The sequence below is a fragment of the Corvus moneduloides genome, chromosome 6 (assembly GCF_009650955.1).
Source record: "Corvus moneduloides isolate bCorMon1 chromosome 6, bCorMon1.pri, whole genome shotgun sequence".
Classification (NCBI taxonomy): Eukaryota; Metazoa; Chordata; class Aves; order Passeriformes; family Corvidae; genus Corvus; species Corvus moneduloides.
This window is the reverse complement of record NC_045481.1, coordinates 12472992-12490302: the sequence shown is the minus strand read 5'-3', so window position 1 is coordinate 12490302 and position 17311 is coordinate 12472992. Positions and strand designations below refer to the sequence as shown.

The following is a 17311-nucleotide window of genomic DNA, read 5'->3' as shown; positions in this document are numbered from 1 at the left end:
ATTTGCTAAGAACTAAAGGCAAAGCACAGCCTCAGCTTAAGCAACTCTAATCAAGTGTTGCTGGGTAAGGAAGAAGAGGAAAGGATCATGGGACAGGCAGCTGCTGTAGCAATAGGGGAAGGCTGAAACACCGAGGCTGTTTCAGGAGTAACACCCCTGTCGATAACCAGTTTACGATTTATTCTAATTTTAACCCCTCCCCCTTTCTTTCTCCAAAGGTTTCACCCCTTTACTAAAGCAGGCTGCAGACGGGGTAAGAAACGAAAGAAACCAGAGCACTCTTCTCGACAGCCAGAGGAGGACTCTGAGGAGCCACACACCCGCAAAGACGCCCCTAAGCCAGACCCCGAGAGCTGGAGGCATGGGAGGCTCTCCGGGAAGCTGAAGTAGCAGTAGGGCGTATTCAAACCGTGTCACATATTTAAAAAAAAAAAAAAAATTACATCATGGGGAAAATAGTTTTAAGCCGTCTTCTTTACTATCGTTTCTATCAACCTCTCGAGGAGGAATGAGGCAAGAGAAAACGCCAATGCCGCCGCCTGGCTCACTTGAAACCCGCGCAGGCCGGGCTGGAACGAACCCGGCCCGCCCACGGCGGACCCGGGGGACGCGCCGGCCCCTCCGGCCGGGCAGCGGGAAAGGCCAGGGCGAGCCGGAACGCAGGCTGAAGCTCCCGGGGGAAGGAGGCCCGGACCGGCCACGCAGAAGAAGGCCAGGCCCGCGGAGCGCACCCCGGGGTGGCGGGAGGGGGTGTCCGGAAAGAGCGGCGCCTCCCGCGGGGCAGAAGGCAGCGGAGCGCGGCAAGGCGACGCCGCCCGGAGGGTTGAGGGGAAGGGCCCGTGCCGCGCCGGGGCGAGGCGGCTGAGGCAGGGGAGGGGGCCCGGGCAGGCCCCGCCTTACCTCCCGCCAGCGGCCGCTCCTGCCTCGCCCGAGGGAGCGGCGCACCCGAGCCCGTGCCGGACGCCACTGCCCGCGGTGGGGAGGCGGCGGCTCCGCCCGGCCCCGCCCTCTCTGCGCCCCCCGCCGCCATTGGCCGAGCTGCCGCCCGCCGGAAGGCCCCGCCCCTCCCGCGCGCGTGGCGGCCAATCCCCAATGACCACCCGCTCGCCTTCGCGGCCGGCCTCGGCGCAGGGCACGGCAGCGCTCCCGTTGGCTGTCATTCAGCCCCTGCTGGCCCCTTCAGGCTTCTATTGGCGTCCGAGGCTTGCAATCTTCTCTCTCGGCGTTTCGATTGGTCCGCTCCCAGGGCACGGCTGCGCGTCGCCCGCCTGCCTGGGCTCGGCAGCCTCTGACGGAGCGGGGACTGGGCTGGGGGCGGGGGAGCGCCGCTTCTCATTGGCGGGAGCCTCCGTCCTCGCGCGCTGCGCCTTTCCGACGTGATGACGCAGCGCGCGGCCTGGCCTGGCTCCCAAGATGGCGGCGCACAGGGCACGGAGGCCGCACTGTCGCTGAGAGGCCCCGCGCTCCGGTGCGGCTCCCGCTCCCCGCGAGCCCTGTGAGTGCGCGGAGCCCGCCCGGGCCCCCCGCCGGCGACAGCCGCCGTCTGGGGAAGGGGGGAAGGGAGCGGGGAGGCCGGGAGCGAGCGCCTCCCCGGGCACCGGCAGCCCCGTCTACGGCGGGCAGGCGGGCGGGTCTGAGAGGAGTTGAGCATCCCCGGCCGGGTTGGGGCTGCAGGGGCGGAGCTGCGGTCGCGGTCGACGGGTTCGTCTCAGGTAAGGTGTAAAAAAGCCGGGATCGAGCTCTGGAACTCTCCTCCGGATTACTGGGTGCGTAAAAAGGCAGGGAAAACTTTCGTTATTATTTCCGGGCGTTGCGGTCTGGATTGGGACGTTTGAGATGGTTCATTTAGGATGTTTGCGGGTGATGATTTTCGTTCCTGGTTCCGTGTTCGGAAATGCTTTCGCTCCTTTATAGAAGCAGATCTCGTCGCTTCAGGCGCTTTTAGTGTTAATTAGTTTTTAAGCTACTTAGAAGTTAGGAAGCAAAATAGCTTGTAAGGACGGAGAATCATAACAGTTATAAAAAATAGCACGTTTCTAGTAAATACGAAGGGAATGTGTGGTCGTGGCTTGGCGCGCTTTTTTTGATTCTGGAAATAGTTTTTAGTAGCCGTTTACTTTTTTTGTGACAGAGTTTAGATCTGTCTGACCGATACCACGAGTTCTGAAGGTGATTCCAAAACCACCGTGAGGCAAAGACAGTTTCCTTTATTCTGAAAAAGAGAAGCTTTTTGAAGGTGAGCGAGGTGCTGACTGTTTTTCTGGCCGTTTTCCTGGCCGTTCACGTGATCTTCCTTCCGTTTTCGGAAGGGAAACGTCTCGAAAAGTAATAGCCAAATTTAAGTGTTTTAAGTTTTGGGTCTTGCTGTGACTGGCTTGCTTAGAGCGAATATATTGCATCGTATCAATCACTGTTTGTTATGCAAACCTCTGCAGGTGACTGCAGTAATCTGTGCATGGTATCTGTAGTTAGTTGAATTACAGTAAGGGTAGTTTTGTGCCTGAAAAATGAAGGCAGTGAGTCTTCATTCTTTAAGTTGAGGCATGGCTGAGCATCTGTCGTGATTCGAACACCAGAAAGGTGCCTGCAGAGCTTTGTGATTTGCATCGATGTACAGAAAGTGCTGGTAAACACAGGCAAGTAGGAGATTCTTGGAGTGTATTCAATTGCCTTGTTTTGGGTATGATTTTAGATGCTACCTTACTTTACAAGCTCACATCGGTTGACTTAATCTTGGTATGTGAAAGAACACTGCTTTTGTTACATTTTTTCTTTAAGCAGTACAAGTACAGATCACTTTACAAAGCTTCTGCCAAGTGGTTGCTGCTCGGGTATCCGAAGAGCAGGCAGGTATTTAAGTGGCCATTTAGGCTCATCTCACCAATGGCTTTCCTAGTTACCAATAGTCAGCTAATCCCCCTAATTTTTCAAATCTTTCTGCAGCCATCTCTGAATTGTTTTTTCCTACTTTTATGGACAAAGTAGATGGAAGTTGTTCTACTAAGAAAGAGCAGATATTGTTGGAGTTGTATTCTTGAAGTTTTATTACTAAACAGGTAATAGCAAGGATAACAGGTGGCTTTTTCTTTGATTGTATTTGAAATATATGGGGAGGATAAAGGAAAATTCTTTATTACTTGTCTTTGAGCATAGGAAAAAGTTCTTTCCAACAGGCCAGGCTAAACACTATTCCTCTTTACTCCTCTTTGAGCAGGAACTAGAGGGGGGCAGTTCTCTATTTTTAAATTCCTTTTGCCTTTTCTTCAAGGTCCTGAAGTGACTCTCTGAAGACTTCGTTTTTGAAAATTTAAAAAGCAAGGACAATTCTGTTTTAATAAATGAAGGAAAATAAAGAAAATTCCAGCCCTTCTGTAAACTTGGCAAACCTGGACCATACAAAGCCATGCTGGTACTGGGATAAGAAAGATTTGGCACATACACCGTCACAGCTTGAAGGGCTTGATCCAGCTACAGAGGCACGATACCGCAGGGAAGGGGCCAGATTCATATTCGATGTGGGAACACGTTTAGGGCTGTATCCTTTAAACTCCTGTTGGTTTGAAATGTCTTTATGAATAGTGAGTTTTCAAAATAAAATGTACAAGAAATGTCACGTGCTCAGCTGTTCAAATGTTTCTTAGTCATTAATCAAAACTACTTTGTGTTTACATGCCTTTGGATGTAATGTGTTTTTACACAGTTCTATCCATTCATTGGATTAACAAGGTTCCAATTCGGTGATAGGGAGCTAAGATGATACAAACTTTCCAATTAAGAGTAACTCCTGTGAGTTATGAAACTCAGTGTTTCGCTATATGACTTCTCAAATTTTGAATTTTTCCCTCAGTTTTCTAGATTGTGCCTTTGAGGCTTTCAACCTCTGCCCTCCCCAGTCTTGGTCTTTGGTGGCTGTTTTTTTGTTTCATTGGTTTGGGATTTACAACTGTCCCATTCTTCCATAGACAGCCACTTAAATTTTCTGTTTCCTATATTCCTGTGCTTCCTTTAATCTCCTTAGGTCTTTTTTTAATAAAGCATGGTGAAGACAAAATTTTTACTTTTCTTAAAGTGAAGAGTAGGGAGCATGTTCAGATTTTATTTGCATTTGTAGGTGTGAATAGTACCTTTCCTCCACACCAGCACTTGAATGTGAAGTGATAATTGTTCTGTTCCTTCGTGTCCCTACTGTTGATTTTGACCTTCTCTGAAGCAGGTATGGTGCAACACAGGGATGACCTTACGTGCATCTTTCTGTAAATACGATCAGGACTTTGCACACTTACAACAAATGCTTTAGGTATCATCTGCATCTGGGCCTGATCATAGTATTTACACAGCTTTTAAGGGCTTTTGTGGCTTTTTTTTTCTGAAGCTCCTGCTTTACTTGCAGTGTTTTTTAACTGGTCACTGAACAGCCAATGACTTGAGGTACTTGATAAAGCAGAATCCGTAGTGCATGTTTGGTTTTAAATGTGTTTTATATGCTGCTTGAAAGTCCTTAATCTGCACCACAGACATTATGACACTCTAGCAACCGGAATAATTTATTTCCATCGGTTTTATATGTTTCATTCCTTCAAACAGTTCCCAAGATATGTAAGTATTTAGAATATTGATGACTTAATTTAATGGTTGCACTGGGCATGGACTATTTAGAATGGTGATTAGTCACTTGGGTACTACTGTTGTTCACTACGGAAAGATGGAAAATTAGCCTTTTGTCTTTTAATTATTACAGCTTAAAATTCATTATTCTTGCGTATTTACACATTTATGTTTATGCTTGGAAATACATTGACATTGCAGTTCTATCTTGCTGATACTGTTTTTTAGAAAGAGTAGCAGCTGTAGTGCTGGCACTTCTGTATTAGCTAAAAGGAAAAAAGAAGTGTAATACAGTCTTAAAACTGCTTGACAGACAACATTGAACCAGGACAAATTGTGCTTTGGGTTTCTGGCCTTGACACAAAGTTGTATAAAATGGACAGTCCTCCAAAATCTGGATTTTTCCTCTGAGAAAATAAAAGTTTAACGCTGTATTAAAATTAGAAATTAATATGTTCATTAAGTTTTTCCTGGGAGACTTCTACAGAACTGTTAATGGAAACTGGCAGTGTTTTTATAATGCTACACTGTATTGCGTATCTACATGCAGACCATTTTTTGAAAGTACTTTGTTTTTTTTAGGTGACAGGAGCCTGCTGTCTCTTCCTAGCAGGAAAGGTTGAAGAAACACCTAAGAAATGTAAAGATATAATTAAAACAGCTCGTAGCTTGCTAAATGATGTACAGTTTGGGCAATTTGGAGATGACCCAAAGGTAAAAATATTCATGCTGAAATTGATTTCATCCTGTTGTACTGTAGTAAAGTGACATACATTCAATAGAGCATTGACTGATTTTCAGTTGCTCTAAATTAAATTAGATGTTCAGCATGCATCTATGGCTCTTTCAGGTAATGTGATAGGTAGCTATGAAAGTAATTCTTCCTAATACAAGTAGCTTTGGGAGCTTACCGGAGCAATTGTTTTTATAAAAAGTTTGCATTTTATCTTGTGTAAATTCTGATATTATTTTGCAAATTAAAGTAAATTTTAGTAATTTCAGCCAGAGCAAGAAATGTTACCAAGACATAAATCATCTGAATGGGATTTTAGGAAGTAATTAATAGTAAATCTTAAATAAGAGAACTAAGTATCGAAAGTATTGAGAAGTTTCTTGTTTACAGTATTGGCTTAGCAAAACTAGCTTCTCTTAAAATTTCCTTATTTTAAATAGCAGAGGGACCTGAAACTTCTGAGAGAAACATGGTAGAACTTGTATTTTTGTTGTGATTTTGTATATCTGGCATTTTCATGCAGTGTCTGGTTCAGTTCATTCCTCTGTGGACAAAAAGGGATTTTAAATACCACATCCCCTGTCCTCAGCAAAATAAATATGAAGAAAAGGTAACTGAGTTTAAAATAGTGTTACAAGTTGGAGAGATTTCTGTTCCCCTTGGAGACAAACATGGCTGCCTGGAAGTGCTATGTAGTCATGCTCTATACTAGCATAAAATATTTTTGAGTGAAAGAAGGAATAATACTGTGGTTGCTTTATAACTCTCTATAGGAAGAAGTGATGGTACTTGAAAGAATCTTACTACAAACAATAAAGTTTGATTTGCAAGTGGAACATCCATACCAATTTCTTCTCAAGTATGCCAAACAACTCAAAGGTAAAATATTGCAGAGTGAGCAAGTAATGCCTGTTATTGATTTCCAGAAGTTAATATATATTATCAGTGCAGGAATATTCTATTTCCAACTGTTTGTCCCTCCTAATTTTATGTCTTTTTGGGTTTTTTTCTGGTTGTTTTTCAGGAGACAAAAATAAAATTCAAAAACTGGTTCAAATGGCATGGACATTTGTCAATGACAGGTAAGATACACCTAGGAAACATTTTGAAAGTGAAATAGTTACTGTTGCTTACTTTGTTCTGGGGTTGGATATTTCTTTGGCAAATTTTTGATTTTTTTTTTTTTCCCCTGCTTGTTACATGTTTTCTTGGTTGTGTTCCTCAGTTTTTCTGTCCATCATTACCATGATAGTTCCATTGAGCATGGAATCTGGAATGGGTATGGAAGTAGATCAGTAAGACCTCTGCAATGTTGTGGTACTGATAGTGCTGCACTAAAAAGAAAGTTACTGTTTGAAAGGACCAAACCAAATTCTAGATCTCCAGGTTACAAGCTGGCTTCTTGCCAAATCTGTGATATGTGGCTCATTCTGAAAAAAAAAAGTCATTTCTTAATTTCATCGCGTTCATCAATGTATTTTTAATGTGATATTTTGGTAATAGTGAAGTAGCCATTAAATTCACTGAGGAATACAGTTTTTAGCACTAGATTTACAACTTCTTGAGTAATGAACTTGTAAGAATCACATCAATTAACAGGAGTGTGTGTAGAAGGATTTCTCATGTGGTATTGAAAATCTCAATCAAATCAACTTGACACACTTTAGCCTTCTTCAGGAGGATTCTACAGAGCTGGGCACCTTAATTCACTGAAGACTTAAATATTACTTTCTATTTCCATAGCAAACCCTTAAGAAAATGTGTAAGTGGCCTGACTGTCCAGAAGTTGTGAATACATTGCTTTCAGTCATGCCTACAGCAGTAGAACATCATAAAAAAGGAGGTGCATTTTTAATCACATGCCTGATTTGAATTAGTCCTGTGTGGGTTCAGATTCTGTAGATACCACCTAAACTCTCCAAATTAATTTGAGCAAAATTAATGTGGATCTCAAGAGATGTTTACTTCAGCTGCTGTCAGTCTTGCAGGTAGAACAAAATTATGGCATGACCATCGCTGTTAAGTTTGTTAAACTACTGTAATTTATCCATCAAAGTTTGGACACTATTGTACTTGAAATTAGATAGCATTTAGTATTTTAAAAAACCTAACGCTTAAAATGCACTTCAGGAAAACACTTGTATGAAGTTGGAGAGTTTGTTTTAAATCATGCGTAATAGTTATCTCTGTTCTGAAGAGGCTGTATTGTGCTTCCTTAATAAGCACCATATTAGAAATTTACTTTTTTTTTTAGGATCCTGGCAAAATAATTCTGTACTTTGCACTACAGGCCTTTAGAATAGGGCATTCTGTTCTTATACAGCCACAGTGAATTCATGGAAATTCAGCTGGCTGGCTGGATCTAACATTCTGTAAGCAGATTATTGTTACAGAATCTGTGGAGAAAACAGAGAAAAATATTTCATAATTTAAAATTGATATCAGGAAATAGTAACTTTAAGTATGACAGAAAGTTAATGTCAATAATACCTGTAATATCAATTATTTTAGCATCAGCTTTAACAAAGGCTGTTCAAGAGATAACCTTTTATATCTTGATCTAAAACTTGTCTTGTGCTTGACAAGTTGCTTTACGAGTTCATGTTGGCTGCTCTGTGGGGCTTTCAGGGGTTTTTTAGTATTTGTTTACATTTTATTGACAAACATTGGGAAGCTCTAAAATCTGATTTGGGACCTTATTTCATGACAGTGGTAGTCCAGAAATAGTTTAGTTTTGTAAATTCTTTTGTTTAACAAGGCTCTTAATTAAAATTGCCGGAAAAGTTAGAAGTGTGGTGGGATTTTATGCCCTGTTAATTACAGCTGCTGTACATTAAAGTGCTCTTGGACAATCAGGTAATCCCCAGGGTTGTGTTTTGTTTTGGTTTATTTCCTATTGCAGTCTCTGCACTACACTGTCCCTGCAGTGGGAGCCTGAGATCATAGCTGTTGCAGTTATGTACTTAGCAGGCCGTTTGTGTAAGTTTGAAATACAGGAATGGACATCAAAACCAATGTACAGACGATGGTGGGAGCAGTTTGTTCAAGATGTTCCTGTTGATGTTTTGGAAGGTATGAAAACGGTTTACCACAAAATTTCTTTTAAATGTGTGGCCTAGGTTATAAGTAAATGCATATAGCTTTCTATCTAGGTTTTAGTCAAAATAATCTTGTGTCAAATACGTAACTCAGGTCGTATGTGCTATCCCTTAATCAGGTGTTAAATTGAACTGGCTTATCTTAGAGGCATATTTAATCATCATGATTAGTCTTTTGTTCAATGTTTGCTTTACAACTTGTTTAGTTTATAACACATCTAATTAGCCTGAATTGTCATGGTATGTTTTCTATTTTTTTAATGATTACCCTACTCCTCATTTTAAATAAGTGGTTCTACAAACGCAGGAACTAATGGAGCCCAATTTCTAGTAGTTTTCCCATTAATAATTGATCTTTTTGACCAAATTATGCTAGGATAGAGGGGTTTTTGTGATGTACCATGAATGATGGACAGATTACAGAGGACCTTTAGCTCCTAATGTGTTGGAAGAAGAATTTAGTACTAGTCTTTTACTTAGTTCCTAAAACTTCTTTGACTGGCTTAACTCAACATTTACGTTTTAACATATAATCGTCTTCTACTTGCTTTCTTGCTGTTTTACTGTCCTGTGATCATGGTTACCTGGCTCTCCAGGCACACAGTAATGACATACAGTGTGTTATTACCAAGACACTGTGCTCTTCTTCTGAAAGTTGTGCATATGCATGTACATATTGCTCAGCATAGGCAGAAGAAACTCAGAAGTGCAAGCATAAGTTGAAAATTAGTCTGTTTTTAAAGAGTTATTTAGGTCACTATAATGGTGAGTGATATTTGCAATGAATTTTTCCAAAGTTGATGTCCAGTAAAAATCAGATAAGTGTGTTAAATATACACTTGTACATTGTATGGTTATAATACTTTGGATTTTCCTTTCTTTGTCATTAAGATATCTGTCATCAGATCCTGGATCTATACTCACAGGGAAAACAGCAAATGCCTCATCATACTCCTCATCAGTTGCAGCAGCCACCATCTCTTCAGTCTACACCGCAGGCACCTACGGTACAGCAGTCACAGCAATCCCAGAGTTCAGAGCAATCCCAGACACAGCAGCAAAAAGAGTCGCAACCGTCAGCACAACAACAGCAGCAGCAGCAGCAAACACAAGCACAGCAATCTAAAAAGCCCTCTCCCCAGTCAAGTCCTCCTAGACAGATTAAAAGACCAGCAGTAAGTTGAACTTTAACTTGCAATTTATTTTCAGGCTGATCTGATTTAAAGGCCACAATGTGCAGCAGACTTGTGTTTGCTTTAAGAATGAGCCTTGTAATTAATTTTATGTAGTAGATTTGGTTATGTGGCAACTTTGTTGATGCAGAAGAGCCTTTACAGTTCTGGCATATGACATTCTTACTCCACTTGAGCCAAAAGCCATGGAGAGGCTTTTAAGTCAACATGAGCTGTTCATGCTCTCAGTATTCGTGGTTCTGTGCTGTCAATAAATATGTTATGAATGCTTGCTCATTCACGTGAAGGATCTACTTTACTACTGATTTTGCCCCATCCCATATATTAATGAAGTACCTTGTGGAAAAAAATGATGCTTTTGCCTGACTGGTATCTGTTAATCGTGAATGGTCACCTCTGGCCAAGCCATCAGTGAAACTTACCTTTTCTTGAAATTAGTTTGAGGTCCATCACCTAATAATCAAGAAAATAAATAGTACAGATACACTGTAGGCAGCCACAACAAATAAAAAGCAAAGGGTGACTCAAAGGAGTTTTGTAGGAATACAGCACAAGCAGCATGAAATTGAGAAAAGTAAATGTGGTGATCTGAAATTGTTCCTTTTCTAAAAAGCAGTCTGGGAGAACAAGATGTGTGGTGTTTGAAAGATTTACTTGGTGCTTCTAAAATGTTCTGGAGTTAGATGTACCATAAACCTTACTTAAGATCTTTCCTGCTTCTATAAATAGGGCTTTGCATGACTTCTCCTTTGGTTTGTGCAGAACAGAAATACACTTTGTTCCTGGAGGCCAGATTTTCAATTTACATGAACTCTTATAACTCCATTACCTTCTACTGAGCCAAAATGCTTTCAAGCAGCTGAGGCATTGGCCCATGACTTACAGACCCATACCAGATGTCTAAAGCATCTGCACATCCTCTGCATCTCTAGTTGTGAAGAGCACTTGAATTTTCAGTTGATTTCACTAAAAATATACTGGTGAATCATTAGATGTAAATAGTATTTTCAGTTGGATTAAGCTAGAAATTGTTAGGGGGAACAATTTCATTGCTCACAGGAACAGCAGTAAAGGAACAGTTCCATTGTGTTGATTCAGCTGAAAGTATTAAATACCCATCAGTGTGCCAATAAATAATGTTGATTATTTATTATTATTTATTATGACCCGTGGGTGTTCTGGCTAGGGCAAACTACAGTGCAGTAGAATGACCAAATAAATGTTCGTCTCTATTTTAGCAGCTGCCATTATTAGAGAATTGTTACTGCTTGATTCTTTTTTTTCTTTAGCATAAATGCAGTTTTAATTGATGTTTGTTTTTTCTGTCATGAGTTATTTTGCTCCAGTTTCTTGTTCTGTTGTAATGATGTACCTTGTTGTTGTTTTTTGGACATTGTTCCATATTAACAAGTGCATAATAACTGAATTGCTTGTCACCTGAAGTAATCAACTGACTTCACAAAATGAGTGATTTTTGGAAAAGATCCAACATGTAGTTATTTGCTTCTGTTTGAAAGTGCAGGGAGAATTGATGCAGTTTTACAGGCATGGAATGTAGTGCTAGAAAGTCAAGAAAAGACCACCCAAGTAAAATGAAGGCAGCAGATGAGTCCATGAGTCACAAAGAAAGAGTGTGTGTGTTTGAAATGGGAAGATAAAGATTGTCCTTAAAAATCAGGAAAGCAGTTGGAAGGTGTCTGGAAAATTGAAATGACTGTCAAAGGAATATAAGAATGAGGTTGCCTCAAGCAGGCAGAAATTACACAGCAAAATTTTTGAGAATATCCATCAGAATTAAGGAAAAGTTATTGTTCAAGTTGGATTGAACTGTGTGTCCATTCTTGCTGTGGAAAGTGAAGGAAACAGAGGAACATTTTGTGAAGGTAAAGCCGCTGGAGATAAAACAGTCCCTTAAAACCTTTTCACTGAAAAGACAGAGGAGCTATGTACTGTACCCCTCTGACCTTCATCATTCATTTTAAATATAGTTGTACTTAAATTTCAGTTAAATTCTCTGCTTTTCTCAGAAACCATCGAATAGTCATCTCAGTGGGACTGTGTAATCTGGGAAGATTTTTCTTATTCCCTTATCTGTGATTATTTAAAAGGACTACAACAAAACAACAACCAACAAAACAAGAAAAAACCCAGCCAAAAACTTGTGATTGGAAGGATGATGTGAGGGTTTGTGGGCTTTGTTCAGTGTGCATACATTTTTTTTCTGGCATAACATTTAGATTTTATACAATGCTTTCCATCTGAAGGCTTCTGAAATGTTTTATGCTGTGCAACACTTTCACTGCCCTCCTGTCCTGGTAAATAAAGCATAAGAGCCTGAAGGGATTTTGGCAAAGGTTGAGTGACAGGTCAAAGAAGAATCAGGAACAGAGGCCAAGCCTCTTGTTTCAGCTCAGTGAGCAGTGTACTGGACCATGACATATGAGCAGTGGATGATAAATACATTAAATGAGATGTAATACTCAACAGTGGGAACAGCAGGAAATGCTGCATATAAAATACCTGCTATTTTTCCAGTCTTTTCATTCTGCCAGTTAAGCTGGGCATTCCCAGTGTGATTTGACTTTGTTCAGTGTTTGTCTTGCATTTGTTGTTAAGAGACTATAGAAGTATTTAGGTTGGAAAAGAGCTTTAAGATCATCATCTCCAACCGTTAATGCAGCACAGTCAAGTCCACCACTAAACCATGTCCCCAACTGCCACATCTACACATCTTTTGAATACCTGCAGGGATGGTGATTGAACCACTTCCACGGGCAGCCTGTTCCAATGCCTGACCACTCTTTCCGTGAAGAAATTTTACCTGATACCCAATCTAAACCTCCCTTGGCACAAGTTGAGGCCATTTCTTCTTGTCCTGTCGCTACCTGGGAGAAGAGACTGACTGCAGTGGTCTTACTTTTATCTTCTTTTTCTTTTTTTCAAACAGGCTGTATCTCCAAAAGAAGAAACAAAGGCAGCAGGTAAATATTAATATTCTATTCACAATGCTTCTATTTTACTGCTTAAACCAGAATAAGTAATCTGCTGACGTGCACTTTGTTTGCTTACAGGCTTGACAGCTCTAAAACTATTTTGATTGTGATAATGCACCTTAAAGATACACTATAACTGTTTTTACAATGTTCCTAACTGCAAAACTTGAAAAAAATTGAGTATAACTGTGCCCAAAGAGTCCCTTAATAGAGTCTGTTCAGTAGAAGTCTTGCTAAACTAGTCATCTCTCAGTGTATAACTCCATGCATCATTTGGGAGTAGTTCCTCAGCCAGCTGTGAGGCCTTGAAGTGACTGAAGGTACCATGTCATTAAATAGCTGCACTAACAGTAAGCATGTTGGTGTTTGTAATTTGTAATCAGCAGTGTTTGTAATTGGTTGTTGGCATGGCTTCCACTAAAAGCCATTTTGTGTCAATACATAGTGTATCTTAAGAAATGCAGGCTCACTGCAGTGACCGTATCTGGTTCTTTTGTTTGTATGGGGGTTTTTCTTCATTTTGCTGTTTTGGAACAAAGTAGTTCAGGATAGCTAGGATGTACTTCCTAAGGAAGTCTGGCACTTCTTCCCCTGTAGCTCTGCAGATGTATTCCAGTGAGCTGTCTCTTCTCCCTCCTCTCTCCTGTCCAGCTGCTATTTTGTTTGGTTTCTGACACACATTTCCCTAGCAGAGCATAGGTCAGCTTCTTTTGAGAGCTGTTTAAACTAATTACAAGTTTTGGGCTAGAAAACATATACTTGCTCATCTTCACTTACATACTGTTATTGGGACAGTTTGTCTCTAGTTACAAAATCACTTGAACTTGTAGGCATACGTCCTTTTGGAAGACTTGGATGTGATACTTGATGCCACTTTATTTATACAAAGGTGTTGATTTTAGTTTTCTTTATTAAACATACCTAGTAAATAGGATTTCCATGGTACTTTTGCATAGTGTAATGTGATGTGATAATCATTTGCATGAGACCAGAGTTGGAATTTGGAAAATATTGCAGAGCAATAACCAATCACAAACTGACAAATGTTTTTTAGAACCACCGCCACCATCTAAAATTCCTAAAATTGAAACTTCACATCCACCAATACCTCCTGCACATCCACCTCCAGGTAAGCTTTTATTTTCTTAAACACATTTATTTTTGTTAACTTACTTGCTTTTCATTCAGGCGGTAGTAATGGTGTGGGGGCAGGGGTTTGTTGCCTTGATTAATCAGCTTGGCAGGTAAAAATAAAAGGTTGATAAGCTCTAGAGGGAATTTCATCATAGTAGCACAGGCTTTCCAGACAGAAGTAAAAACTTAGGATGGAAACAAGACTATACTAGGTGGATAAAGGCAAAACAAAGTTGCAACTGTTAAAGGTCTAAAAGACTAAAACTAATTGTTAATAGCAGGCTAAAAGGGACTTCATGATCTCAAAAGGGTGGTAAATGCCATATTAGATTACTAGAGCAGCTTTCAGCTGTCCTGTAGAAGTTGTATCTGTAGTACAGGAATTCTGCAGGTGTGCAACTTCCAAACAGTAAGGGGGATACTTTCATTGCTGTACCTCAAAAGAGGACTTTTTTTTTCTGCCAGAGAACATTAATACTGCACACATGCCTTACGTTTGCAAAATACACTGTACTGTTGTAAAAATGTGCTTCCCAGCGCCTTGGTGCATTAGCTGTCCTTCCAGTGACCCTTAAATATGACATAAATATTTCACAGACCATGGTCCATAATGTAACTGTAAGATGACAGCTTCTAACAGGGAACTAGGAGAGAGAAAAGCAATGCCCTGAAATATAGTAGGATAGTTTTTCTCATTTGTTAAAATCTAATTAAGAACGAAGTTTTTCTAAATACCATGCTCATTATTCCTTCAGTTGTTAGATCTTGAATGCACATCTTGCATCCAGAATGGTTCTGAAAATGAACAAATGAGGAAGTTACTGCCTGCTACAATTTTGGAGCTAGAAGTCACTGAAATCATGGGTACCACAGCCAGCATGCACATCTTGTGTGATTTAATTATGTGGCTTTCCTAGGGCACAGTTTCACTGTTAAAATCCTGCTTAGGCAGGTAATGGATTTATTTCCCCTGTTACCTGAAATTTTCCTTTGGAGTTTGTTTATATAAGGATGTAATTGTATAAGCACTGCAACCTTATCAAAATAAATAGCAGCTCTGTGGAAAAACCAGGTGAAAACAGCATGCATATTGACCAAGTGACCCAGGAGGAGGATTTATCTCAAATTCTGTTTAACAGTGGCAGTGTAGTATGCCACTAGAAAAGACTGCCCTGTATGAGCTTTCTCTTACTTAACTTAGGAGCTTTTCTTTCTTAACAGTGTTTTAGATGCTTATATATACAAGCAAGATGAATGTCAAGATTCTTTTTTGTTGGTTGTTTTAATAATCTCTCTGACCATACAGAGAGGTTGCTATTAGATTAGTCATCATAGTGGTATTACTTACTTCATAATGTCTGCATTAAGAGGGGAAAAAAACCTATTCTTATTTAAAGAGAAGACAGCTTAAAGCATGTTCTTTCCAGAAGTGGCTAGGTATAATTCTGTAAAATGCTGACCTTTTTATGAACTTCTCCAGAGTGTCAGGTACTGAGTTCACTGAAATTAATCAGTGGGACAAAGCTGATCAGATTTCATGCCCTTCTTCCTTACCTTCCGGTTTTCTTCTTTTCTTTCTTTGGTAAACAGGTTTAGAACTGAGTGTTAAAGACTTGAGACTTTGGCCTGTGTTCTCAAATAATATTTCCCAATCTGGGAGGCAGGTAAAGTGCAGAGGGTAATCCCAGGCCACCTTCTGGATTACCAAAGAGGTAGAAATGAGGCCTGGACTAAAGAAGATGGAAGCACTGATCTAAAGATTTTTGGTATCATGAATCTCATGACTTTAAATCCACTAGTTCTGACTCCATCCATTCAGTCTATTAATTCTGCTGATTGTACAACAATATTTAAATTATAAAGAAATAGTAATAGGAAAGATGACTTTAAGAATGGGAAAAGCTGACCTTGAAGCTTTGGTAGGCAGCTTAGTCAGTTTTTAGTGACCTGAGGAGGTCTGACTGGATCCCATATGGCATTCAGAGACTTAGAGAATTGAGTTGTCTTTTGCTAATTTAACTGGAAGAAAAATACGAAGTATTCAGAAGCTGTTCTTGCCACTATCCTTCAAAAAAATAAACAAAATTTTCTTTTCCAGAGCGCAAGCCTCCTTTGACAACGGCAGTTTCAATGGGAGAGCCAGAGCAATCTACTACTGTGGACTCAGTAGATATGCCAAAGGTCCAGATTCCTCCCCCTGCTCATCCTGCCCCAGTACATCAACCTCCACCTCTGCCACACCGTCCCCCGCCCCCACCCCCCACCAGTTATATTACAGGGATGTCTACTACAAATTCTTACATGTCAGGGGAGGGTTATCAAAGTCTCCAGTCGATGATGAAAACAGAAGGACCAACATACGGAGCTTTACCACCAGCCTATGGACCACCAGCTCATCTACCATATCATCCTCATGTCTACCCTCCCAACCCTCCACCACCAGTTCCACCTCCACCCCCTGCTTCTTTCCCCCCACCCAATATTCCACCTCCTACTCCTGGATATCCTCCTCCACCTACATACAACCCTAATTTCCCACCTCCAAGACTGCCTCCAACTCATGCAGTACCACCTCATCCACCTCCAGGGCTGGGAATGCCACCAGCTAGTTATCCCCCTCCTACTGTTCCCCCAGGTGGACAGCCACCTGTACCACCTCCAATTCCACCACCTGGTATGCCACCTGTAGCAGGACTTGGACGTGCTACATGGATGAGATAGCATGAGGTAATTTGCACGATATACCTTTCTGTTGACTAGGCAGGAGTAGACAGCCAAAACCTACATTGTAAAGATGAAGAGGAGGGCAATCTGTATAATTTAGATGAAGAAATGAGATTAAATGAAAATTTAGCTGATCTGTTTGCAGTATGGTTTATGGTGAGTTATATAGGCTTCTAGATTTTAATCAGCTTTGCAGTATCTATTCTAACTTTATACATTTGACTTAAGTTTAAATTGTCTTGACTTATTCCAGCACTGGATTACTTTGTACTAGCAAAACCAGCCATATTGGCTCAATTATATCAGTAAGAAGAAAATTTCCTTCTAGAAATCAGTGCCTATTTTTGAGTATCAAAATAGCCAGATACTATGATATTTGATCTATAATAAGAAACTTCATTTTTAATAGTAAGTAAAACAACACGATGTCAAGCATAAAAGCTGCTTTATTTAAGAGAGATTCTGAATGCTAGCTGACTGGAATAATTTTGAGGTGTTTGCCTTGCTGATAGTTTTGGTTTGGAATGTACTGGTATCTTAAAATATTATATGTTTACACCTATTTGCAAATTCCTGTACATAATATATATATTTTCTAAGTGTGAAAGTCTGAATGTAACAGCCTACTGTGGTGTACATCATAGTTATAAATGGGACTACTTTGTTCACTCTACCCAAATAAAATTGATTCTGAATTTAGTGGATTTCCAGGTTTTTCATATTAGTTCAGAGTTCATAACACTATAGTTACTCCAAGATACTTACTCCAAGATAGTTCAGCAGTGGTCTCCCAAATCTTATTCATCAGTTTATTTAAAAAGAATGTATTTT

The 17311-nt window shown here is 40.5% G+C and overlaps 2 protein-coding genes across 8 annotated transcripts in view; one reads left to right on the top strand and one right to left on the bottom strand.

Moving 5' to 3' along the window:
* The window catches only part of SETD3 (SET domain containing 3, actin histidine methyltransferase), a 62162-nt gene extending 61160 nt beyond the window's left edge, over nt 1–1002 (bottom strand). The window contains exon 1 of one of the 2 annotated variants that reach the window (XM_032112709.1): nt 901–1002. The gene's annotated coding sequence lies outside the window, so the exon portion shown is untranslated. The remainder of the gene's footprint in view (nt 1–900) is intronic. The other variant, XM_032112710.1, reaches the window with a different exon arrangement.
* A 368-nt stretch (nt 1003–1370) lies between these two features.
* CCNK (cyclin K) lies at nt 1371–17179 on the top strand. 6 transcript variants are annotated; one of them, XM_032112713.1, is made up of 12 exons: nt 1371–1495; nt 2132–2236; nt 3269–3535; nt 4515–4596; nt 5188–5319; nt 6112–6217; nt 6363–6420; nt 8241–8410; nt 9328–9611; nt 12577–12610; nt 13677–13751; nt 15855–17179. In XM_032112713.1, exons 3-12 carry the CDS (start codon nt 3339–3341, stop codon nt 16475–16477), a joined length of 1761 nt encoding a protein of 586 aa, XP_031968604.1. In that variant the 5' UTR covers nt 1371–1495; nt 2132–2236; nt 3269–3338; the 3' UTR covers nt 16478–17179. The 6 variants fall into 6 exon arrangements, with proteins under 6 accessions (XP_031968604.1, XP_031968603.1, XP_031968606.1 ...); XM_032112714.1 differs by lacking the exon at nt 1371–1495 and adding an exon at nt 1514–1712; XM_032112712.1 differs by lacking the exon at nt 2132–2236.
* Nucleotides 17180–17311: the final 132 nt, after the last annotated feature.

Excerpts from the sequence above, each read along its gene's own strand:
- CCNK (XM_032112712.1), top strand. The coding sequence starts at position 3,339 with ATGAAGGAAAATAAAGAAAATTCCAGCCCTTCTGTAAACTTGGCAAAC. Across the intron at positions 5,320-6,111 it reads AATTTGGAGATGACCCAAAG|GAAGAAGTGATGGTACTTGA; the intron begins GTAAAAATATTC and ends AACTCTCTATAG. Across the intron at positions 12,611-13,676 it reads AGAAGAAACAAAGGCAGCAG|AACCACCGCCACCATCTAAA; the intron begins GTAAATATTAAT and ends AATGTTTTTTAG.